This window comes from Corvus moneduloides, chromosome 3 (genome assembly GCF_009650955.1).
Source record: "Corvus moneduloides isolate bCorMon1 chromosome 3, bCorMon1.pri, whole genome shotgun sequence".
NCBI classification, from domain to species: domain Eukaryota; kingdom Metazoa; phylum Chordata; class Aves; order Passeriformes; family Corvidae; genus Corvus; species Corvus moneduloides.
Genome location: NC_045478.1, coordinates 108,864,096 through 108,888,890, shown reverse-complemented (window position 1 = coordinate 108,888,890; position 24,795 = coordinate 108,864,096). Strand labels below are relative to the sequence as shown.

General features: G+C 47.6%; 1 protein-coding gene across 1 annotated transcript; it reads left to right on the top strand.

Annotated features, from left to right (window-relative positions):
* The first annotated feature begins 1,454 nt into the window (after positions 1-1,454).
* On the top strand, positions 1,455-24,703 carry CAPN2 (calpain 2). Its single transcript, XM_032103406.1, is given in 22 exon segments — positions 1,455-1,710; positions 2,493-2,562; positions 8,575-8,693; positions 9,061-9,194; positions 10,068-10,236; positions 12,125-12,208; positions 13,620-13,628; positions 13,630-13,704; positions 14,343-14,419; positions 14,643-14,803; positions 15,124-15,293; positions 15,858-15,869; positions 17,358-17,569; positions 18,332-18,368; positions 18,987-19,052; positions 19,554-19,611; positions 20,601-20,665; positions 21,779-21,847; positions 22,192-22,270; positions 22,883-22,999; positions 23,457-23,515; positions 24,125-24,703. Coding segments are annotated over 22 exon segments (2,103 nt in total). The 5' UTR covers positions 1,455-1,473; the 3' UTR covers positions 24,149-24,703.
* The last annotated feature ends 92 nt before the right edge of the window (positions 24,704-24,795 follow it).

Below are 24,795 nucleotides of genomic sequence, written 5' to 3'. Positions count from 1 at the left end.
CATAACATTACTGGATCTGCTTCCAGCTCTCCATGTGTGATTGATTTCCCACGTGCTGCTAAAAATACCATCATTCCCTTCATAAAGAGAGCCCTTCTGACCCACAGAGAACAGGGGGCATCTTCAAAGCACAGCAAAGTTGGACCATGCCTTGCCAGGTTTGGACAACCAGGTGGTATCAGGGCTGTTTCCTTGCACTGTCATGATCTACACAGACAGACTGATGCTGCTCAGACCATTCACACCTAACTTCAAAAAGATTTTGGGGGCCTCCTCTGCTACACTAGGAATTGAGTGGGCAATGCTTAGCTTTTTTTCCTGTTTAATGGTAATGGCTTCTCGTGAACTGTGCAAGCAAGGATCTGCGCTGAACTTAGGAAGAGGAATCATAAATGATGGAAGGGCAAAACTACTGACCAAATGGACAGTGCTATACAATGGTTTGGAGCACCATGTACCAGCAGTGAAGGAAAACTTCCCACCACATCTCAGCAAACGGTACCACCATTAATTTATGATTCTTTAAGCATTTGTCAAACAATAATGTTCATTTTAGCTGGATATGATGGCTCCAAACCACTGTTTCATGCATCCAGGGCTTGGAAAACAACGTGCAAAAAGAGGTGCCTGTCCTTCCAAGGCAGCTGGGCAGCCACTGTGGGCAGTGGGTGCAGCACGAAAGGCTCACAGCGTCTGTGAGCTGCCCAGGGAACACTGCCTGGCACCAGCACGTCCTGAGTCAAACCTAAAATATGAAACAAATGGTTTGAATTCTCTCTTGAAGGGTTGCTGTTCTACACGGGTGCCAGCAGCAGCATTTCAGCCATTCTTGGCAGCAACTCACTGCCAAAACAGAGACGCTGTCTTCCCCCACACCATGTGTGCGTGTTTCGGGGAAACTCGGGGGGAACTCATAACTCATTGTTTGTGGTTTGGGCTGTGCGGAGGGCGCAGATGGGTCCATGCCAGCAGTGACAAAACACGTGCTGTGGTTACCACCAGCAAATCAAGCTGTAAGCGATCTGTTACCTGCGATGTTCGAAGATGTAACAAGGTGACAACACGGGGTACAGATGTACCATAGTGAGATTTGAGCCATATTAGGTTTTCCTCTTTGTCTTTTTTTTTTTTTGTCTAAACTTAGAGAATTGATATGGATAGTTCTGGTTTTCACACGGGAAATACCAACTTTTTTTTAAACTGATGCGCACATGTGGCAATACGGGAGCCAGGGATGGCGCAGGTGTGAAGCTGATGAGGCGCCCAGTGAGGCAGAGATGCCTCTCCACGGGACAACGAGCTGGAGAGAGCGGGAGGGGAAGTTTCTCCACGCGCGACTGCCGGGACAGCGCGACTCGCGCCAAGCGGCGGGGCTGAGCAGTGGCGTGGCACCCGGTGGAGGGGAGGGATGACAGGCGGGGCCGGGATGTGCCGGGCCGGGATGTTCTGTGCCGGGGCGGGGCGGTGGCGGCGATGGCGGGGATGGCGGCGGCGCTGGCGAAGGAGCGGGCGGCGGCGTTGGGCGCGGGGCGGCACGACCGCGCTGTGCCCTACCTGGGGCAGCACTTCGGGGCGCTGCGCCAGGAGTGCCTGCAGGAGGGGCGGCTCTTCCAGGACCCCTCCTTCCCCGCCGGCCCCGCCGCCCTGGGCTACCGGGAGCTGGGGCCGCGCTCGCACAAGACGCAGGGCGTCGTCTGGCGCAGACCCACGGTAGGGCGGCGGGGGAGGGGGGCGGGGATCCCCGGTGGCATCGTTCCGCCGTGCCACCCGGCCGTTCGCCTTCCCCCACGCCGTAAATTTGGGTGGATGGAATCGCGCGGGGGCGGCGGGTCGGGGCGCGGCTGCCGAGCGCGGTGCGAGCCCTCCCCGGCTGCAGAATCGCGGTGCGCCCGCTCCGTGCAGCCGCGGATGCTCAGAGCGCCGGAGGCTCCCCTTTGCTCCGGGGACAGGTTGGCAGCGCGACGTGCTCTGCCTGGAAAACAAACAAAGCAGAAAAGCCGTTTTCCTTTCCATCCAGAACGCTCCGTGTGGATAAATCTCTTTGGGTAGCGCTTGGGGCTGTCTCTTCCGATAACTCTTTCCCTCAGCAGAGCCGTGAGTCTACTGCCGAGCAGTTTATTCCCGAAGCAGCCCTGCCAGCCATGGGAGCCGTGGGGTCAGGTGGACTCCGAGGTGCCTCCAGGCGCTTCTGGAAGACCTTGGCGTAGTCAGTGGTGGGGAGGTAATGGCAGAGCGGTGTGTGCACGTGTGTGAAAATGCAGTGCACCTCTTGACACGTCCTGTGAGGTGAGATGGCTGCACACGAGCTTTGGTCACCAGCTCCCGTTCTCACTGTGCTTGGTGTGTCTGGTGCCCGCACCCGTTCCTGCCCTGCTCCATCTCTGCGGTGTCTATCTGCTGTGGTCAATGGTTTGGTTAATTTGCTGCAAGTGGGGCCTTGTTCCTTGCCTTGGCTGCAGCTACGTGTAATGAAAGGCTTGTTTTGTTCCCAGGAGCTGTGTTCCAACCCCCAGTTCATAGCCGGCGGAGCCACCCGCACAGACATCTGCCAAGGGGCCTTAGGTAAGGTGGGAGCAGAAAGCTGAGTTTTCCATGCGGGTGCTACCCCAGGACACCATGGTTTATACATGGCTGTAACTCACTCTCTAAATACTTCCTTTTGCATCCTACCACCTCTGTTCACATCAAATCAGACCTTCCTCACCTTGCCTTGGCATTCTGCAAAGGTGGGGATTGTGTGAGCTGGGCCACTGAGCACAGCCTTTCTGTGTGCACCACGCAGGGGTGACACACAGTGGTTTCCTGATGGCTGTTCTGATCACGGCCAGTTCCTTTCACGTTCACATCCATGTGCCTGAGAGCAGCCTGACTCATTTCTGCCTTTAACAGTCTGCTTGGAAGAGCAGTTGTGTGCATAGCAGGACTTCTCTTTCCCCAGAGGGAGAGAGTGCTGCTGAGCAGGAAGAACCTCCTGAAACTTGGGAAGATGCTGTAGAGAGAAAAGAAGTTGTGTGGGGGACTTCCTGCTGGTTGCCAGCTCTCAAGGAAGACAAAACTGGGGTGTTTCAGGAGGGATGGGCCAGCCTGTGAGCCCTCTGCTTTTGCCATGGCTTCTGCTCAGTTTGTGCAATGGCAGCCCCTTGGTGGGGCTCCCGGGGGAGCTCTGGGACCTGCAGGGAAGTGCCAGGGGACAGTGGGGAACAAATGGCTTAGCCTGGCTGTGAGTACACAGCTATCCCAACCTGGGAGCCTCTCTCCTGCCTTGCCTGACAGAAGGGGGTTTTAGGTGGAAGATGTCTGCAGAGATCTGAGGAGAAGAAATAAAGTGAAGTGGAAGCAGCAGGCTCCTGTTTATTCCATAGCTGTAGTGAGAGGGTTTTAGATTAGACAGATAGCGTGGTTGAGGGAAAGCTCTCATGTAGGAAACACGACTAATACGAGCTGTACTGTGCTGAAGCAATGGTGTTGGCAAAGGAACCAAGTTCTGTTTGTTTGCTATCAAATATTCACCACATTGCAACTTCTTAGTTTCTAGTCCCACTGCTGCTATTTGTGTGTTCATATCCAAAAATGTAACAAGCAGGGAACCTTATATTTTGTGCTTATGTTTTCATTCAGAAGTTTTTTAGGTTAGTGCTTTGACAACCAGATTTGTCAGCCATTTGTGTAAAAATACCTGACAGTAAAAATACTTAGATTATGAACTCGGTTCTTCTCATGCCCCAATATCATCAGTGGTGTGAGTTAGGCTCTGTTGTGCCTTGGGTTGTTGCCATGTCACCAGCTTCCTTCCTGTGCTCTTTCTGCCCAATATCATGTCTCCCACCATGACTGTTTTGGCATGAAGCATGTCCCGGTGCTTAAACACACGTGCCAGACATCTGTTATCTCTTTTTATTGTGAAACTTTACTGTAAGAAGTTGTTCAAATTGAAATTAAAGTTTACTGTAATGCCATTTCAACATCTGGCATTTCTGTAGAGATGCTGGTTTCTGGAGTCACTTAGTTGCTTTCTGCCTTCTGCAGGCTTCCAGCTTTTCTATCCAGATGCTGTGGCAGCAAGAGCATGGGAATGAAAGATTTGAAATTTCATTTTCAAGTTGTGAAATTGCTGTTGCTAGTACCAAACTCTGTTTTAAATTGATAAAAGCACTTGCTGCCCTAGTGGTCTTTGGACCAGTCAGATGTTGTCATGGAGTTGTATGGTGTCACCAGAGGATATGAAGTGACTCACAGCTGGTATTGTTGTACCTCCTGACTCTGTTTGGATCAGAGGTTGTCAGTGTTCTTGTTTGTGTCACCTTTTTCACCGTTACTAAGTACTGCAGTGACTCTCCTGGCTGTCTTCTCATGAATCTGGATTTTGGTATTGTGTGACAGTTGATTAAAAATAAGATGCTTTTGATCTTACCTCTGTATAGCCATTGAGTTCCTAAGACCCTGTATGGAATCTCTGCTCTTTCACATAACGGGGCTGGCAGATGCTTTTTTTTTTTTTTTCTTTTTGCCACTGCCTTATCTGATGCTAGCATTTGTATTGATAAATTTGCTTAAGCTTCCATTTACTTGAACTTTGTATTTACTTTGAATGTTCATGTCCCATCACATTTTAGGATGTTACAGAGAAGATTGCACTGGAAGATGTCAGGTGCTTTTGGAAACCTGTACTTTTTATTATGCTGCTTTTTTTCTATAGGAAGCTTTTGTAGTCTTATTTATCCCCCAAAAGGCTTGATCAAAAAGCAACAGACCTGTGCCCATGGGGAATTTCATTGCTGTTGCTGAGCCCTCCAGAACATCTGGGAGTACTGCAGGGACAGATGAGGCATCCAGAGCACGTGGACCCATCGTGTCTGCATGGCAGCTTCTTGGCAGGGAATGTGTAACCAAACAGCTCAGCTAATGAGCAGAGTTTCTTTTAGTTCAGGAGTCTTTGGCCAGGTGCATAAATTTGTTTCATTGCTTTTGACCTGAACTATGAGAAACTCTGATGCTTGTAAAGCATATCTGATCATCAGTGCAGAAAAGGTTGTTCCCTTGACAGTTCATTAGGTTCTCCAAAATTCTGCCCCTTTGGGATTTGGATTATCCTTTATTCTGGCCTTGTGAGGTTTTTTTGTTTTGTTTTTGTTTGTTGTTGTTGTTTTGTGGTTTTTTTCCTTAGGAGAAACTTTTAGAGGCAAGTATTTGGAGTTAGTTTTGCAGCATCAGATCTGCAAAGTCAGTGATGGTATTTGGCTCCAAATGGCAGCACATGGGATGTGGTGACTCATTACAGCTGAGGGGAGGATCCAAAGCCAGAGAAGGCTGGTTCACCCTTAACCACCTTTTTTTTTGGAGTGGATGTCACCATGGTATCACAACACTGGGGTGTAAACAGTGCAGGATCTCCCAGGTGTCTCCTCCTTACATAAAAAATGTGTGAAATAATAACTAATTGGGTAGGTTGAATTTAGAAAATCAGACCCATGGTGTTCTCATGCTGACAGCTGCTCTACTGTCAGTGGGCTGCCACAGCCTCGTGTTTGTAACCAGAAAATTTCCTGGAGTGCCATGGTATTAATATAAATACATTCAGTAGTTGTTGATCTAAGACTGTTTTAAAATAATGATGAGTCTGTGGTTGGCAGAACCTACATTCTTCTTTTACCCCGTACTCTTACATGAGCTGTGCAGTGACCAGAGGAGCTGCCTTTTGCTTACAGCCCTTCAGGCATTTGATGGATGTGTTTTGTTTGTCTTTTCTTTCCAGAATGGCTAATTTTAAGACCTTAAGGCTATTTATGCTTGCCTTGCAATTACTTTTTTTTTTTTTCTAACATTCTTGTTACAGCTGGAGATTAGGTAAATGCAGAGATAGGTGTATGGAAATAAGAAGTAAAACATTGAAAGCAGCAAAATGTAAGCATGACAGGACAAAAGATAGCATCTCTTGTTAATATGTGTTATAGATCAACTCACAGCCTGATAATATTCCCTTTTCTGATAACCTTGTTCTACCTACCGTTCCTTTACAAAAATTATTTGTGGTTAATGTAGCCTTGCTAACACTCCTTTCAGATTCTAAGCAACCTGTCTGTCAGCCTCCCTTTGGACTTTCCTTCCCTATCAAAGGAAAATCACTGTCAAGAACCTTGCAAAAGTACCGCTTCTGGAAGTTCAGACTATCTAGTAAAGACCCTGCTCAGGCTTTCTTAGTGCAGGCTAAAACTCCAGGTATAATCACACAGTCTGTTCTCACCCAGGGTGTGAATTATCAGGTGTATTTTTAGTGATGGCTGTTCACAAAGGTAGAGGTGATATACTGGCTGTTGAGCACTTTTAAGTGTGGAAACCAAAGGATGTCTTCCATATTTGCTGCAGCTGCCTTTAAACCTCAAGACCCTGCCCAGAGTTGTCAGAGTTAAGATTTGTGTTGGAGTCTGAATTCTTGTTAGAAACCAGTATAAAGTTCAACTGAGAGATTTTACAACAGGCTGCAATTTCAGTCTGCCTTGATGGGACAGCTAGAAAGTAAAGGAAATTCTTTCTAAATTCTGCTTGTGGGCGTGGAGGTCCTCTGGGGGGAGTTTCTCCTTGAATTTCCATGCTTCTTATCTCCAGGGCAAACATGACTCAAAGACATGCTACAGCATTAAATTGTGTGCTCATAATCTGGAGGCCTGATCAGCTTCTTGGCCAAGGCTTCCTGAGCTGCTGTGGCCGTGTTGAGTTATTCATTTGTTCTTCCTGTGCTGCTCTCTGCCCAGCACCTGCCCTGGGTGTGGAATAGAAATGCTAATATTTCTTGGGAGGAATGGCACGGCAGCTGCCCTCTGAGCCAGACTCTTTCCTCCTGGCCCTCTCTTTCCCAGCAAGCACCTTTGCAGTGCATGGTGGTACCTCTGGATGCAGCTCCCAGGGAAGAGGGTCTCAGCTCCTTGAAGGAGGCTGTGAGAGGAGTCACTACTTTGCAGGGTGAGATGGATGTGCTGCCACAGAATAGGAAGGGGAAGTTCATCACTGCTTCATGTCTGTCACAGGAGAATAGCAAGGTGGCTTTCCTTCTTTAAAACTTCTCTGAGAAGCTGATTTTTCCATTACAGTACAAGCAGCCAGAGGCAGGGCTGAAGGGAAAGTTTTATGTTTAGTTCTCCCCCTCCAGGTTGTGAAGCTGTAAAAGCACCTCAGGTTTTAAAATTATTCTGCAATTTCACCTCTTCCACCTTTCCTGAGATGTGAAAAGATGTGTGGGACAGATGTATTTCATGGAGCTGCTGCTGGGGGTCAGCTGTGCAAAGCAAGGGCAGCCTGGAGGGAGCTGCAGGTTGCCCATGTTCCTGCTGGTGCTGTCTGAGCAGTCATGGATTTGGGCCTGAGGGTGGACCTCCAGGGCTGCTTTAGAGTTAACTCACCCTGAGACTTTCTCCTGTTTGGATCCCAGCTTCTCACCCATAAGCTTTTGAACCTTTTCCCATGGGAGAGAGGTGGCTGTGCATGGACTGCTGCTTTGCTTCTGGCTTGCTGACAGCTGGGCCAGGTTCTCATATTGAACTCAACCCTGCAGGACTCTTGTGGGGTCTCATGTGTAATACCAGGTGCCCTCTGTTCACAAAGCAAGGGAACATCAGATCTGGTAGTGGTAACAAGGAGTTTTGTATTGGGCTGTGGCAGTCAGAGGATCATCTGGGTCTGTAAATCTCTGAGCGCCTCGCTAATGGGCTGCGGGAGGTTCGTGGCTGAGCAGAAAGGTCCCTGCTCTGGTAAAGTAAAACTGGGCTCTGAAAATAATTACACAAAGTAGAGGTGTAATGTTTATAGAGCTGAGGTCTCTTCCTCTCTCTGCATGGCAGGAGATGGTGTGGAAAAGCACTGTCCAGGCAGCCTGTGCCCTGGGGTTGCGGTGTGCAGGCCTGGTGTGGGTTGGCTCCATCCCAGGCAGGATGAAGAGGTGTGTAGGACTGGGAAACAGTGGCTGCCTTCAGGCCTTTCCTGGCTCTCTGGTGACTGTGCTGGAGACGAGACATGGGACTAAACAGAGAGGCCTCGAGCAAGGGCCTCCAGAGGTGTGTAAGGTGAAAGGAGCTCCTGTTTGGAGGGAGGCTGGCAAGAGACTTAAAGGGAGCTTGCCTGCAGGACAGATCTCTGGATAACAAGGCAACATGTTTATTAAACATGGAGAAGGGAAGGAATGCAGCCTATGCCTGAGAAAACACTGTCCCTTTGAGGAGAAATTGCACCTCTAAGTACCTGTGTGTGCCCACAGGCTCTTTGCCTTTTCCCTATGCTGCTTCCTAACATCTAGGCATTCAACTGAATATTAAGTTTTCTTTCAAATAGTGCCAGAATGGGTGATAACTGTGGTGGTAGGTCAGAAAAAGCCTACTTTTTTTTTTTCTTTTATTACTTTGGTCTTGAGGAAACATTTGCCTGCACCTGGAGGGCATTTGTGTTTATGTATTTCATCTGTCTCAGAGATAAAGTGATGAGAGGGGACTGTTGGTTATAATGCACAATCCTGATGCAGTGCAAAAACTACAGTTTGAATAATGAATGCTGTCTGGTTTGGGTTTTGTTTTCCTTTTCTTTTTACAGGGGACTGTTGGCTCTTGGCTGCCATTGCTTCTCTCACCCTGAATGAAGAAATTCTGGCCCGTGTTGTTCCCAAAGACCAGAGCTTCCAGGATAAATATGCAGGAATTTTCCACTTCCAGGTATGTGGAAAACAGCCTTTTCCCCTTAGCACTCTTGGGCAGGAGCCAGCGTGGCTGGCTAGGTATCCATATGTGATGTTTCCTGGCGTGGCTTTGTGGGAAACAAAAAAAGAAAAAGGGAGACATCTAAGAAGGATGGTGGAAGGAACAAGGCCATTGATCAAAGAGCTGGGAGCAGGGGCTGCCTCTGTGGTCCTTCCTCCCTGAGCAGAGCCAGCTGACTATGTGCATCCCTAAACAGGGTGAGTGAAGCTGGCTGGGAGGGATTGCTTTTCCCCTGGGAAATCAACATTCAAAGATAAACCTCCTGGTGATGGGAGTGCCCAGCACTGGGTGGTGATGGATGTCTGTGCTCTCTTTCCCTCAGTTCTGGCAGTACGGGGAGTGGGTGGACGTGGTGGTGGATGACAGGCTGCCCACCAAGAACGGGGAGCTGCTCTTCGTGCACTCGGCGGAGGGCAGCGAGTTCTGGAGCGCGCTGCTGGAGAAGGCCTACGCCAAGTGAGTCGGGCCAGGCTGCCACCCCACTCACATCCCTGCTTCCCCATAGCATCCCCAGCTGTGTGGATGCTGTGCATTTAAAGGGTTGGTGTACCTATTAGCCTTTGCAGCTTCTGGGGTGTCCCACAACGGCTCCTTTGGTATAGCTTTGTTGACAGATGCCTAAGACAAGGAGCCAAAAGCATTGGCTTTGTTGCTAGCCAAGAAAAGTAGCTCTTGCATCTTGTGGCGAGGCTGTTCCTGGAGCCTCCTGTCACCAGGGCCTGGGAAACTCCATTTCATGTGCTCTGTGCACCTCTGAGGGCTTGGCAGCTGCAGTGCTTCAGTGTGCAAAGGTCTGTGTTCAATGCTCATATCTGAATCTCCACGTTTGGGTTGGCCAGAGAGGAATTCTGTCCTCTAACTTTACTATTTTGAATTTACTCAAGAAATGTAGATCCGCTGAAAATCAGACCCATAATTGTTAAAGGGATTTAAAGACTCTGGAACTAGAGAGGCATATTGTTTGGTCTTAATTTTTTTTTATATTGTTTTTTCTTCAGATAGTGTTCATGAATCCTGTCATTGATATGACTGAACCTGCAAGCTGTATCCATGATCGTATAATATTTTATGCTGAGCTTTCCAAGTACACAGGTCTAAGAAGCAAGGCTTGAATGGAGGGATATGTTTGTAGCTGCTGTAATGCTCCTGAAAGCAGAAATGCTGTGACAGCTGGCACACTGAGTGCCTCTCCTGAAGGCAAGAGGAGAACAGGCAGCCTGAATGGTTGTGTGTGTGTGTGTGAGAAGAGAACAGGGAGCCTGATGGTTGTGTGTGTGTGAGAGGAGAACAGGGAGCCTGATGGTTGTGTCTGTCCCCCATTTTATGCAGGCTGAACGGATCGTATGAGTCCCTCTCTGGTGGTGCCACCACCGAAGGCTTCGAGGACTTCACTGGTGGCATTGCAGAATGGTTTGAGCTGCAGAAGCCACCCCCCAACCTCTTCAAAATCATTCAGAAGGCACTCCAGAAGGGCTCTCTCCTTGGCTGCTCCATTGATGTGAGTTAGCAGGTTCATTGCTGGGCTCTTGCTGTGCACACAGGCTGGGGGTGGACCTGTGCTGCACCTTCAGGAGCTGCACACAGGGTGCCAGTCCCCTCTGCCTGTGGTTCTCTGCTCTACCTTGTGCCTGGAGAATTTGACCCACAATTGTGACCCAGTAGTGCTCTTCGTGGGGGTTAGGTTGAAACTAAACTTCATTAGTTCATGTAAAAAGCTCATTCCCTCCCTTGTGCTTCTTCCTTGAGACCTTTTGCTGTTTTGTAGGTTCGTGGTAATGAATCACGCAGGGAACTCATTGGGGGTCCTGATGCACATTTGTGTCCCAAAGAAAGCCTTAGCTTGGCAGCAGGATGGCACAGGCTGAGTGGGTTTGGACAGAAAGCTGCTGCTAATGGCTCCTGCAGTCATGTGCTCAGAGGTCACAACATCCAACCTTGCTGCAGCCTTTTTGTCGCACAAGTTGTACCTAAAATGTTCCCAAAAAACCTGGGTTCTGTTCTTGAAGCAGAGAGGCTCGGACTGTTGCCAGACCTTTAAAAGGTTTTATGGGAAGGTTTTGTCAGAAGTTGGACCTGGGAAAGAAAAGAGGAGCTTTGGCCCTGCTTTCAAGGATTCAGCATTGCTTTTAGCCGTACTGAAAATGAGTCTTAAGTATTGTTATTGTGGTAATCACCCTCCTCCCAAATGAGATTGCATCTTAGTTGTGTCTAAAGGAAAGGTAAATTGTTTACAGAAACTCCATTCATAATATAAATGTAAATATTTCCTCCCATTTTTCAAGTTAAATTAGGGTCCCAGGAGAGGGAAGCTTTGCAGCAGGAAAAGTGCTTGCTTCATGTCAGTATTTGACTTCATGGTATTTTTGAGGCCCGTTTTACTCATTTTCATTTAGATAAGAATCTGACATGTGGATTTTTGCCCCAGACTGATACAAATCCCTGGGGTGGGTGGGGGTGGAGAGTAAATACATTATGTTGTTGGTCTGTAGTGTAAATAACTGTTGCTGAGCGTATCCTCTGAAAAAAAATTCTTGTGAAATCTTTCCTTCTCTTTTGTAAGAGAAATATGGACACAGAGATTAAGCATTACATGGAGAGTGTGCTGTGGGGCAGTAATAGGCCATGAATTGACAGCAGGAATCCTGCCTGCTCGATCCAGTCCTCTCTGTTTGAGTTTCAAATACGCTTGTTTAGAGATCACACACTTCAGAAGGGGTGGGAAGACAATGACAGCCATATGTTTCGTAGATGGTTAAACATTCACTGTCTGGCTAGAAGTGACTTTTCTCTGTGGTGTTTAAAGGCCAGACTGCCCAAGCAGTGGCTGTGAGAAACTGAGAGGGGGATGTGCCTTCAGGTACCAATGGCATCCAAAGTCCAGCCTGTTCCCTTGCTGCCCTGTGGGGCAGGTCCTAGGGTGGCAGTGCTGGGGAGAGGGAGGGGAACCTCCCACCCTGCTGTGGAGCTGAAGGGGGTTTTTGACCCTGAAACTTGCTGGATCTGGGTGTGATCCCAGTGTAGCCTTAGGCCAGTCACTCCCTGTTTTCTCCTGGTCCCTTGAGAATACGGAGTTTATTGTGTGAATCACCTTCTGAGATGCACAAGAGTGGCTGCACCACACCAAGTGTTTTGGAGCCAGGAGGGAGCTTTGCTTCAGTACTGGGCTTCTGGTTTGTACCCCATGCCACAAACAGGGTCACTGGGCCTCCAGCACCACCACATGTGCTGCCGTCCCCTCTCCCTGCTCTGTCACACTTTTGTTCAACAGCTAAACCACTCCTGCCATCTCCAAGTGAGATGAAAGCTCTGTTGGAGGGGGAAACTTTGTTCTTTGGGATCCCTTGCCCATGGGAAGCTGCAATCACTGATGTTCTTTGCTCCTCCAGATCACCAGTGCAGTAGAAACAGAGGCAGTCACCTCCCAGAAGCTGGTGAAGGGACACGCGTACTCGGTCACCGGGGCAGAGGAGGTACGTGTGCCACCCCGTTAGGGTGCAGCAGGTCCTATGTGTGGCAACCACAAACCCATCTTCAGCACTGCCAATTCTTGCGTGTCACCTATTTTGCTTAATTGGGTTTTGAGTCTCTTCTTTCTGAAGGAATGCATAATGAGTTGGTATGTTTTGAATAAACACAGATTTGCCTTCTTGGGTATTTGACCAAAAACCCCCTGTTATTCCACAAGCTTGGCTATTTCCCACTGAGCGGGGTGGTGGACAGCTCTGTGCAGAGGGCACGCTACCCTCTGCTGGTGACCAGGCCCTTCATTGCAGTTCTGTTCAGCAGCCCACACTTTACCTTAAACACACAGCAAGATGTGTCCCAAGCAAGGAAAACAAATATTATTGTCCCTGAAGTGCCTGCTGAACTGCACCTTGCAGCAGGGCATGGTATTCAAATAGAAGGAGCCTGCCCAAGAGCAGGTAACTGGTGAAGGCAGGACAAAACAAGGGAAGCAGGTTATGGCATCTTTCCATGTGTGCAGTGCATTTTTGGTTAGTTCACTGATAATTGTTTCTGAAATAATTTTTGAAAGTTCAGGATGAGGTGTAGGGAGCGGCTGACACGCTGTGCTGGTTTGTGGGTGTGCATTTGGTCTTCCTCTCACAGCAAAAGCAGGGAAGAGGGAGTTTGTTCACCTTAATTGACAAGTAGGCATGGCTTAGGCTGTTCCTTTGGAGATCTGTGCAGACTTTGTGAGGATGGTTCATCTGGGTGTCATCTCTGGACTCTGTGCTACTGCTCCTCAATTTTCTTGGCTTCAGGCTCCAGAGGTGCACCAGCTGCTGCCTCAAGTGCTGTGTTTCCCAGAAATAGTGGGTGTGTTCCCACTGAAGCTCTCAGCTTGGCCTGTGCTTGCGTTGGCCTCTGTGTGTGTGCAGAGACCAGCAGAGGACAAGAGGAGGGTCTGAGGCTGCTGCACTGGGGGCATTGGTGTGGTCAGAGGGGTCCTGAGGCCAGTCTGAGTGTCCTGTCTGTTGTAACAGGCTCATCTTATGTATAAGCAGGGGGGTAAAAAGGCATTTGAATGTGAAGAGGCAGTTTATACCTAAGTGATGCTTTTTGGCTGTCCTGTAGCAGTTTTACATTCCCTTTGCTTGCAGTCCTATCAGAGGTGATTTTTTAGCAGCACAAATCTGCCATTTTGGTTTTTATGAGCTTTGGTTTGTGCATGCTGTGAAACTTCTCTGGAACAAGCCTGGCTGCGTGAAGCTCACTCAGAAGCAGCTGGACTTCCGTCTTTGGACCAGATGTGTGCACATTGTCACACCTAGCACCGAGATACTTGCTCTGTCATGTTTTTGATTACTGTAGAATGATGAGGAGGGAGTGTGGTGCTGAGTCTCTGGGTAGCTCTCCATAAGCTTCTGATCCCATCAGGTGAACTTCCCGAGGAACAGTGCAGAAGCTGATCAGAATCCGAAATCCCTGGGGGGAAGTGGAGTGGACTGGGAAATGGAATGACCAATTGAGTCCAATGGCTTACACGTTTGCCAGCAGTGTTTCTGATCTTGGTCTGTCTGTTCCCTACCTGAAATTCCTCTGTAAGTCGTGTCTGGGGGTGATGTTCACATGGAACTGTTTCAGAGAGAAGCATCCCATCACCATCATCTCCCTCGTTGCCATCACAGTATGTGGTACCTTACATGCAAATCCCTGCCTTTGTGTAAGATGCAGTGATTTGGCTGGTGAATCCTAGAAAGCTCCCTGTAGTTTCTGCTTATTTAACAGCCTGGATTCAGTGGTGAGCTTCTGAAAACTCACTTTCTAAAGGGCTTTAAAAATCCCATTTCTGTTGCTAGCCATGAAAGCTGGAGTTTACTCACTTCTGTGGCTGGGCAGTTTTTATCCTGACTCTTCCTTTTTCTGATACAGAGCTCTGTCTCAGTCCAGGCATTAGCACTTTCTGAAAATAACACTCTGCTTCTCATCCTTACCTTGGATATTTGAGAAGTGAGGTATCTTATATGCCAGGTCCATCTATTTTTAATTCTGCAGTGGTTTGAGAATTCTGGAGCTGCTAAAAGTTAGGTCTTGTGCCAGACCAGCTGCATTAGGGTTTCACCTTTCCCATATGCTGTAGTTGATGTGGGGTTCTCTTCTAGCTGCCCAAACTGGAGTGGTGTTGACCCTGAGGTGCGGGAGCGGCTGACCAGGAGACACGAAGATGGGGAATTTTGGTAAGTGTCACTGAGTTCCCTTTTCCGGCAGAAGGGAATGTCACCTGCTCTGCTTTTTTCTTACAAAGTGACCTCTCCCACTTTGCCCTCCAAGATGAGTGTGCAAATTCACCCCAAATCCTAGTGCTAAATCCCAGTGACAGGGAGGGAGGAGGGACAAGGTGGTGGTGTGGAAAACCTGTCCCTCCGGAGGAGACATTGCCAGTGGCATTGCCTCCCACAGGATGGCGTTCAACGACTTCCTGAGGCATTACTCCCGCCTGGAGATCTGCAACCTGACTCCAGACACCCTGGCAAGTGACAGGTACAAAAAGTGGAGCCTGCTGAAGCTGGATGGAAACTGGAGGCGAGGAGCCACTGCAGGGGGCTGCAGGAACTACCCAAGTAAGAAAAACTGGAGAAACTTTTTACTTGTCCACTTGTACTTTCTCTGGGAGCTTCCAGGAGATGGTTTGGGATGGCTTATGGGATATCTAGGCCTAATCTCCAAAAAGTACAGGTGTCTGGGAAACGTGGCTCCCTGATGAGGGCCAGTTGTGGTTGTAAGGGCTGGGGTGGGGGTGGGCAGGGCAGTGCCTTGGTTTTCCTTTCTCACTGTTGATTTTGGCAGTCAGAGCCACGTCTGTCCTAGCTGACGTGTTTCTGTATCATCATGGTTGCTGTCAAAGAAGCCTCTGAGCAGTTTGCATAAATCCACTTCCCAGACACTTTCTGGACGAATCCACAGTATTTAATCAAGCTGGAGGAAGAGGATGAGGACCCCGATGATCCTGAGGGGGGCTGCACTTTCCTCATCGGGCTGATCCAGAAGCACCGTCGGAAGCAGCGCAAGATGGGGGAGGACATGCACACCATTGGCTTTGCCATTTATGAGGCAAGGAAGGCTGTACAGGGGTGTGGGAGGAGAAGGGAAAATCATTCCCCCTGTAAATGGGGTAGTGCAGTTCTCATGCTGGGCTTTCCATCAGAATTCAGACAGGTCGAGTCGGATGGCAGCTGCAGCAAGGAAGCTGTAAAGAAACAAAAAGCTGCATTATGGTCTTGCTCAGCCCCTGCCTTCTCTCCTGGTGGTGGAGAGGTCAGAGGGGCAGGAGTGTGAAAGAGGAGGTGGAAGAAATAGTAGAAAAATTGAGCCTTCAGTAAAAGTCATGGTGGGATGCAGGGAGGAGTTTCAACAGGAAGCCACAACCAGCCGGGCTGTGGCTGTGCCCACACTGCCCCAGGTGAGCCTCACCTGCCTCTGGGATGGAGCTGGGAGCTGAGCCAGCACTCAGCCCTGGGTGATGTGGGCTTAACACTCACCTTCCTGCAAGCCAAGTCTTTCTTTCTTTTTTTTTTTTTCCAAGAATGTGGATGTCCTTGCTAACTAGTGATGAAAAGAAGTAGCCCTGGAAATGCCCTTCAACAAGCAAATGACTCTCTCCTTTTCTCCTTGCAGGTGCCCCCAGAGGTATGTGACATGAGTTGGTGGTCGAGGTGCAGAGTTGGGGCTCCGTGGCTGGTGGGAAGAAGAGGTTCAGAGGATCCCACTTCACTGCAGGACAGCTTGAAGTTAGAGGCTGTTCATTCTGGAAGGGGCCTTGAGCCCGCCTTGCATTTTCAGAGTGTCTTGGATTGGGATAGGAGTGTTCAGTGCTGCAGAAACTCCCCAAAGCAGCTCTTCCATGGCTCTTGTCCCAGCCCAGCCCCACACTTGCTCCCCCAGAGCACGGCTGCTTTCCCCAGGTTTGCACAGAGTTCGTGTTTGACACTTGAATAATATTCCAAGGAGGTGTTTCTATTCATTTCCCTAAGCACCACCCCTTTTGGTGTCTCTCTGTTTCTGCCTGCAGGCAGCTAACAGTACACCCTGGGGGTCACAGAGGGGTGGCAGTGCAGCGATGCCTCTGAGCTGTTGCTCCTCAGAGGAAGGACTGAAGCTGAGCAAAACCCCTGGGTAACCCCATTACTGGGTTTGGTCCCTGTGGGGGTCTGTGTGAAGCAGCCAGGGCACCCCAAGGCTCCTTAGGCTGTGCCCAAACCAGTGGCTTCTGTGTAAAGTATGGTTTCATCAGGAAAGGAAAGGGTGCTACTGGTTAATTAAATTTCTTATGTAGCTTTTAAATGCCTTAGCAGTGCTCTGTCACTCACCCTAGTGGTCCAAATATCTAATTTCCATAAGAAAAATTACTCTGTCTACAGTCCCCATGACTCTTCTTTCCCCCAAAAGGTGGAATTTTATCTCCCACTTTGCAGCAGGTCTGACAGGTTTTAAAAATTCTTTCTTCATTCTTAAAAATCTGTGCGGACAGGAAGGAGGAGGTTTCTGAAAGATGCACATTCCTGAAGTTGGCTTCTGGAGGTGAAACAGCCCACCTGTAAGACCCTGCAAAAAGAGTTCATTCTGGAAGATCACAGAATCATGGAATGGTTTGGGTTGGAAGGGGCCTTTAACATCATCCAGTTCCAACCCCCTGCCATGGGCAGGGACACCTTCCACTAGATGTTACGCTCCAAATTTGATTTTATTTTATTATTTTTTTCTGTTTTATTCTTGGAGCCCTCCATGAGTGGGCTCTGCTCTAAGGCAGCCTGACCTCAGAGGCAGAGCTGGGCTGCAGGTGGCACCAGCTCTGGGACCAGAGGAACATGGCTCATGTGCCATCTCAATTTAAAGAAAAATTCTTCTTTCAGGGAAGAATTTGCCCAATGTCTTCAGACACTCATCATCCATCTGCAAAGCAAAACATGAATGATTTGTTGGAATGATCTGCAAAATACATTTGCAGCCACATCTCAGGAGTTCCACCCCCTTTCTCTTCTTTTTCAGTTCTGTCAAACTGACATCTTGTTTCTTTCATTTTCTTTTCCCCGTACATCTGTGGTATTTGTAATGTGTAAATGTGAACACATGCAGACTTCAGGGGGTTTTTTTTAACCTTTCTTTGCTTTTCCTAAGTTTTCTGGACAGACAAATATTCATCTGAGCAAAAACTTCTTCCTGACCAACAAAGCCCGGGAAAAATCCAACACCTTCATCAACCTCCGGGAGGTGCTGAACCGGTTCAAGCTCCCTGCAGGAGAATACATCATCGTGCCCTCCACCTTCGAACCCAACAAGAACGGGGACTTCTGCCTCAGAGTCTTCTCTGAAAAAAATGCAAACTCCACGTAGGTAGCTTTTGGTGACCATGTAACAGCAGTGTGGTCTCATGGGGGAGATTATTGTTATTTATTTTGGTTTTGTTATCCCTGTTACTATTGAATTAAAATTAAAAGACTTAAGACACGTTGCATCTTGAAGAGCAGCTGGGCTAAAGCCTCAGGAAGGCGTGTGGGGTCTTTTGTATTGGGTTCCCCTGATTCAAAGCAAGCAAAAACCTTCCTCTCTCCTGGAATACTCTGCTGCATATTCCTGCAGCAGTGAGAAACCCAGGATGTTTGTTGTGTGAGGACACATTCAGGTTTTGATGGGCCCTTAGGACTGCTTGGGCACCACCTGTAGGTCTGGTGCTCCCTCAGCACCTGGGGGACAGCATGAAACACATCAGAATTACTTTAGGGCTCTTTTTTGCTGTTTTAAAGAGAGAAAAAAAAAAAAAAAGAAGACATGATTAGACAAAGTTTGATTTGCACCCAAGAACCTGGTCCTGTGCTAAGCAGGCAGTGACCCCAAAGAGTTATGTGAGCCCCAAAATCCGCTCTGTGGCTCTGCAGGACATTGCACAGTTTGTGCTGTCTCTTCAAACTCTTGTTGCCATAGCTGGCAAAATTCTGCTTTCCCTGTGATATGCAGTGTCTTAATCCAGTAACTTTTGAATGCTCATTGTTATTCCCACATTTTAAAGAATCTCTCTTGAACTGAAGCTTGAAGGAAAAGCATCATGAAAGTGACTTGTTTTGATTTTAATACTGATTTCTTTCTCTTTCTAGGGTGATAGATGATGAAATTGAAGGCAATTATGATGAGGTATATCAAATTAAATGTTTTAAATGGATATAATTTTGTTGTAAGTAAGGGGGGGTTGGAGTGCTTGTTCCCTAGGCAGGATGATGTTTTCTGTAGGAATTATCAAGAAATGTTGTCCCACTTTGGGAAAAGATCTTTCAGTATCCGTAGCTGGATGTCAAGCAGGTGGAAATATCATCAGGAACATAATGGAAACAAGTGATGTCCTTTATCCAGAGCTTGCACTTCCTAGGCAGAGGTACACTCAGGTACATTTTGAAGTGTTAACTGGAGTTGCAGGAAATTCCCTTTGCTCTCCAGGAATCCAGGAGTGCAGCTTTCAGCAGTAGGGGTGTTTCTGCACGTGATGCTGTTTCCAGGAGGAACTAGTGGCTCACCATATATTCAGTCTTGCTGGAGCTGGGGATGCTTTGCCTACAAATGCAGCTACCCCATGTGTGGAGGGGGTCCAGCAGTCTGAGGTGCCCCTGAAAATAAAACTGAATAAAATCATAGTAAAAATCACTTTGTACCTACAACCTTGCCATTTAAATTTTTTACTAGGGGCAAGGAAATGCATTAAATCTTTCTCAGGCAGAAACTTTCCTCCTTTTGACCTTCTCTGCTTCTGTCTTTTAGACTGAGATCAGTGAAGATGACATCGAACCCAGCTTTAAAAAGCTTTTTGGGCAGCTAGCAGGAAATGTGAGTGTTTTTCTGGTAGTGTCTTACTGGATGAGTGGGTAAGAGAGATGCCTCCCCCAGGACAGAGTTTAGTCCTTGTGCTGAGCCAGCTCTCAAGTGTGAGCACAGTTGTGTATCCCATAATCAGTGCAGTTGCCCATCTGCTTCCACAACCGATTTGTGAGTGCTCCTGGTGCACAATCTCTGCTCCTTTTGAGCTGTGGGCCCGACATTTATCTCTGCAGGGCCTGGATTCTGTCCTTGGGCAGAGCACATGGCTGGGCTGTGCCTTCTCCCCAGGCTGCTCTTGCCTCGGGCACACCTTGCAGCTGGATATGCTGATCTCTGGGAATTGGTGGTGCTCCTGGGAACGGGAGGTGGGGAGAGCGTCCCACTTGCTTCCATTCAAGGGAACTGAATTCGAAGGGATCTTTGAAATTGGCCAACTTCCCCAAAGGAATCAGAGGCTGCAGATGGTGTCTGCAGGTCACAGTGGAAAATTTGTTTTCCTCTTTTCCACAGGACGCAGAGATCTCCGCCTTCGAACTGCGCAGCATCTTGAATAAAATCCTGGCTAGACGTAAGTGCCTTCCTCCAACAGCAGCTTCAGATGGCCACCAGCAGGTTTCCAGCATCACCATGGGAGCACAGAGGGCACCACTGACCTGGGCAGGGTCAGAGCCTGGGCTCTGCCCCGGACCTGTTCTCCATATGGCCACGACCGTGTGCTCCCTCTGCTGCTTCAAGGGCCTGCAGAGACGCTGGGGCTGTGCCAGCCCAGAAGGTGTTTCACAAGATGTGTGCTTTGGCAGGGTACAGATGGGTGGTTTTTATCCCAGCATCTGCCACTGGGAATTTGCTGCCAGGAAGATGGATGGATTTGAATAATCCTTGATAATAATCAGGAGAGGTATTGCTGCTGTTTAAGTATTGAACCACGCAAGAGTGGTTCAGGCAGTAGCCCAGCCAATGGTCTGGGGTGTCCCTAAGGAGGAGGAGAAACTTTGAAACTCTGAGCTTCTTGTTCTGGGAAGAGATTCCTAGCTTGGCTCTGCTTTATTTTCCTTCCCATTAAACAGTGCTCAAGAAACAAATGCTTGGAGAAATAAGCGTCTCTTTAATTTCCAAAGTGAAATCCTATGCGGATGGTCAGGACTGTGGTGTGTGTGTGCAGCAGCCAGTTATCAGCAAGGGGGTGTTGCTGGCTACCAAACTTGGCTTCATGTTCAGCCCTTGCATGAAGGCACCTCCTGCCAACCTCCATAAGCTGCAAGTGCACGCTGTCCACAGAAGCCCACTTTGCAGGCAGACAGTAAGGGCAGGAAAGCTTTTCTCTCTGTCTCTTGCTGCTGTAGCACACCTCCAAACCAGATTAACCAGGCTGCTTGCCTGGGGATACATCCCAGCTCACTTGCACCCAAACCTTCTTTGTCAGCTCAAAGGAAGCCACCGATGGAAGCACATAAAGGCTGGGGTGGATACACTGGTTCAGAGAGCTCATGAGCTATTTAGGAAGGTGCTGTGGTACAGCATGCAGTGATAATCCTGTCTTTTGCTCTTTCTTTACAGGCCAAGATATTAAATCTGATGGCTTTAGTATTGAGACATGCAAAATAATGGTTGACCTGTTGGATGTATCCTTTAAGGCTCTTCCTAGATTATATTCCCCTTCCTGGGCTGAAGCAGGCGAGCTGCCTTTGCTCCCTGATGGATCCATCCTGAGGTGGAGAAGCTGGTCTTACCCTGATTCCCCTGAAAAAGCCAGTCCCTTGCTAGTTCACCATGACACATGCATTATTCCAGGCAATGGGAAAAATCCACTGTCAAACAAGATAGTCTGCCTGGAAGCCTTGCCAGCTGTTGGGTGGTCTGGTTTAGCTGGGGACAAAGTGATGTTTGTGCTGGGAAAAGGTGAGGTGAGGATGGCCTTGGCTTAGGGTTGTTTCACCTCTCTGTTATCTGGCTGGAGTTGGCAAGAGCATCACAAAGCCATGGGAAGTTAGCAAATGGAAAATGAGGGAAGCAAATGCAGTGTTTTGTTTTGACATGCTGTACAGGAAGCAGAGAGTATGCAGGATTTTAAGAGCTTTTATTCCTAAGAATACGGGAAAAAGCGTAGGATGAAGGATCAGGTCTAAGAATAGTTGTGTTCAGCTTCTCTGTGCAGTGGGAGTTGAATTGCAGAGTTGGAAAAAGGGAAAATTACCAACACAAGATGATACTCTTCCATAATTTGGTGTAAAATACAGGAGTCCATAGGGACTCCTTGGCAGGTTTTGGGAGCAAGGCTGTGACCAGGTTCTTTTGTTAGAGCTGTTTGCTCAAGAGCTGAAATTCTCCAAATAGCAGGCTTGGCTGTGGCTTTTCCTGTTTATAATCCAGACCTGGGACTTGTGCTCCAGTAACTGCAGGTGTTGAACCCACAGCACAGGACAAAATGGCATCATCCTGGCTGGTTTATACTTGTAGTGAAAAGACAGAGACCTGCAGTGGGGGTGCAGAAAGAGCTTTCGAACTGGTCATGGTTTAAATTAATGATCTTAATGATGTAGAAAGAAACCTTGGACACCAATGGTGTATTCAGCAGGATGAGTCCTGGAGAGAGGATGAGTCCTTCAGAGAGGACTCGAATCCCTTTTCTGTTTGCAGTTTTTTTTAAGTCACAACTGCCCATGCAAGTAAACCCAGCACAGGGAGAGGAAACCCCTTTCTCTTCCCTCTGAGGAAATTTCCTTAACTCAGAGAAGAATGATGGGAGTGGCAAACTGGGGCTGAAGGAGTTCCACACCCTCTGGACAAAGATTCAGAAGTACCAGGTAAGGCACAACCTCTTTGGGAGAACAATCCCCACGTACAAGTGGCTGCAGACTGATTTGTACCATACAATGTGCACAGTCACCTTCCCCAGAGCAGGGACTGTGTGGCCTCAGCCCCCAGGTTTTGTCTTTAGCTGCTCTGGCTGCTGCATTAAAAAAACCCTTACTTTTTAAAGCTGCTTCTAGAAGCAGTGGATGTTAAGTAGCAAGTCCTTCAGACCAATGTTGCAAAGTGCTTTAAGTAACATGCAGGCTGCATTTCAAAATGTTTCACTTCTGCCAGAAGCCAAACCACGCTCTGAAAATGATTGTCAAGGTTTCACTGTGGGTTTTGTGTTTTGCAGAAAATTTACAGGGAAATTGATGTGGATCGATCGGGTACCATGAACTCGTATGAGATGAGGAGGGCACTGGAAACAGCAGGTATTTATACCAATCTGTCTCTTTATAGGGTTACATCAGTTTCAGGCAGGGTTCAGAGATGCTCACTAGTCTGCTGTCTATCACTGGTAAGCTGAAAAATGCTGTGTTCCCAGACTTGGAGGCCTCTGTTTGATCCGGATGCTCAGCCTGGGCTCTTGTCCTGCCATGCAGGCACACACACTAAGAGCATCTCAAAGGAGTGCCAGGTTTGCAGTTATTTTCTTGAGTGACCAGCTTTTGGAGAAGCACAAGTAACTGCACCAATCTGGTCTCTTAGCAGCATAATGTTGTCTTCCAGTGAGTGCCTCTGGGTACAGAGTTTGGCATGAACCAGTAACTGGGATACTGTGACCACAGGAATAGAACTGGCTTCACCAAGGGTTGATGTTCTCAGGAATGTTGAGCCAATTTGCTGCTGCAACCACTGAAGGGCAAATCTGAGTTAGGACAGTGAGGGGCTATCCCAGAGCCAAACAATCCCAAATTAACTTACTGAATTGTGGGCACTCTGGAGCCTTCCCCTCCTGTCACCATGGAAGATGAGGCATTTCGTTTTGTACTAATGTTTGCTCTTTGGAAATAGTGTTTTAAATCCTTGGATTGCATTTTCAGGGTTCAAACTGAACTGCCAGCTACACCAGGTCATCGTGGCTCGTTTTGCTGATGAGGACCTCGTCATTGACTTTGATAACTTCATGCGGTGTTTGATTCGGCTTGAAACCCTGTTCAGTGAGTACATGCTTAGCAACCAGACAGGCTCTGCTGCCTTGTGAGTGCAGCAGGGTAACTGTCCAGGCAGAACTGTCCAGGAAGAACTGTCCAGAAGCCCAGGGTAAGGTATTAAGACAAATTAAAATCTGAGATAACTAATCTGGCACCCCAGTCTGCATGCTTGTCCTAGATCTAGGAATCAGTCTTTTAGGCCAGGCTGCTGAACCACAGCCAGTCTTCCCTGCAAACAACTCTATGTTGAGTAAAAAATACTAGACAATAATTAAAAAGGTTCAGTCTTGCTCCTGCACAATGACTTTAGAGTGGCCCTTTCTGATTTGGAGTGTAGGTCATTGTCAAATTTCAGATTCTGGGACTAAATAAATTCCTTATTGATCCTGAAGCACAAGGAAAGGGAAGACTTTCAAATTAGTTCCTATATTCACCCTTGTCTGTCATCTCTCTCCCACCACAGAAATGTTTAGAAAACTGGATACTGAGAAAAGTGGGACAATAGAATTGAACCTTGTTAATGTAAGTTCATTTAGCTTTAAAACGTTTGTTTCCATCTTTTGGGGGAAAGTGGGGGGGAATGCAGTCTGTCCTGCTCCATTCTAACTGAGGATGGCTGGTTATAAGAATTCACATTTGTGCTGGATTTATCTACCTTGTGTATTTATAAGCAGCCCTAAGAAAGGCTACCTTTTAAAAATGTACCTGCATCACAACAAGGTTACTTACACCAGAAGCCCTTTATCCCTTTACTGGCAGTAATTTTGGCTCCTTCCCTGCTTTTTCTGTCAACAGAGCAAAATGTAGGTGCAGTTGTGTAGGCAAGACTCATGGTCTTGCTCATGTCTGCTGCTTTGTGCCCCATGTGTGCCCTGCAGAAAGGGCTAAGTTTGGAGAAAAGCACCCTCCTACAGATGTTTGACTTGCTTATTACCTGAACATAACTTATTTCTGCACCTAAGAATCCCAAAACTCTGATTTAAATGAGATATAAATTTAAATCACTCGGGAAAGATCCTAAAATTACTTCTGTAACAACAGGCTGACTTTATGCTAGAAATGGGAATATGCATGCTTGCTACAGGTCTTTTTACTAAATTTAACCTCGTTTTCCTCTCTCTGTTGTTACAGTGGCTGTGTTTTACTGTCATTTGAGCCACTGGCATCAGCTTGAGACCTCAACAAGAGCATGATCAGGTGAAGATAATCAAGCTACATAAAAGTAATATCCTAACATGAATGTGCCTTAACTTACACATAGCAGATTTTGCAAGCAACTGCAAGAAGAAAAGCATTCTACTTCAACAGAAGAATCTGCAACCTCATGTTTATGTCTGGCACTCTGTGCCTACTGTCATATAGCCTCTGGACAAAGGCTTTATTTTAGTATGAATCCTCAGTGCAAGTTCTAAAAATACTGCTTTGCTAATATCTTTGTATTAAAGATGTTTATTAAAGACTTCAGGTAGAAAAGCTCATTATAGCTTGACAATCTGGTTTAAGAAAGTGCTGCTTGAACAACATCCTGCGTATCTGAAATCAGGAAAGAGGTAGTATTGCATATCTAAACACTTGTATTCAGAGATAGGAGTCCCTTGTATGTTTTGTGTCAAGCCCCAGCACTATTCTAGTTAAATATTCTTTAAAGAATTATTGCAGCAAGTACATGTTTGGTCAAAGTGAGCATTGATGTGCCTGGAGCAGGAGAAAAGCTTATGCTTTCAGGTGGAATCTTGAGTTCCTGTATCTTATTTATGTTCCTCTGAAATATAAGAAAGTATTTAAATAAAATTAAAAAAAAA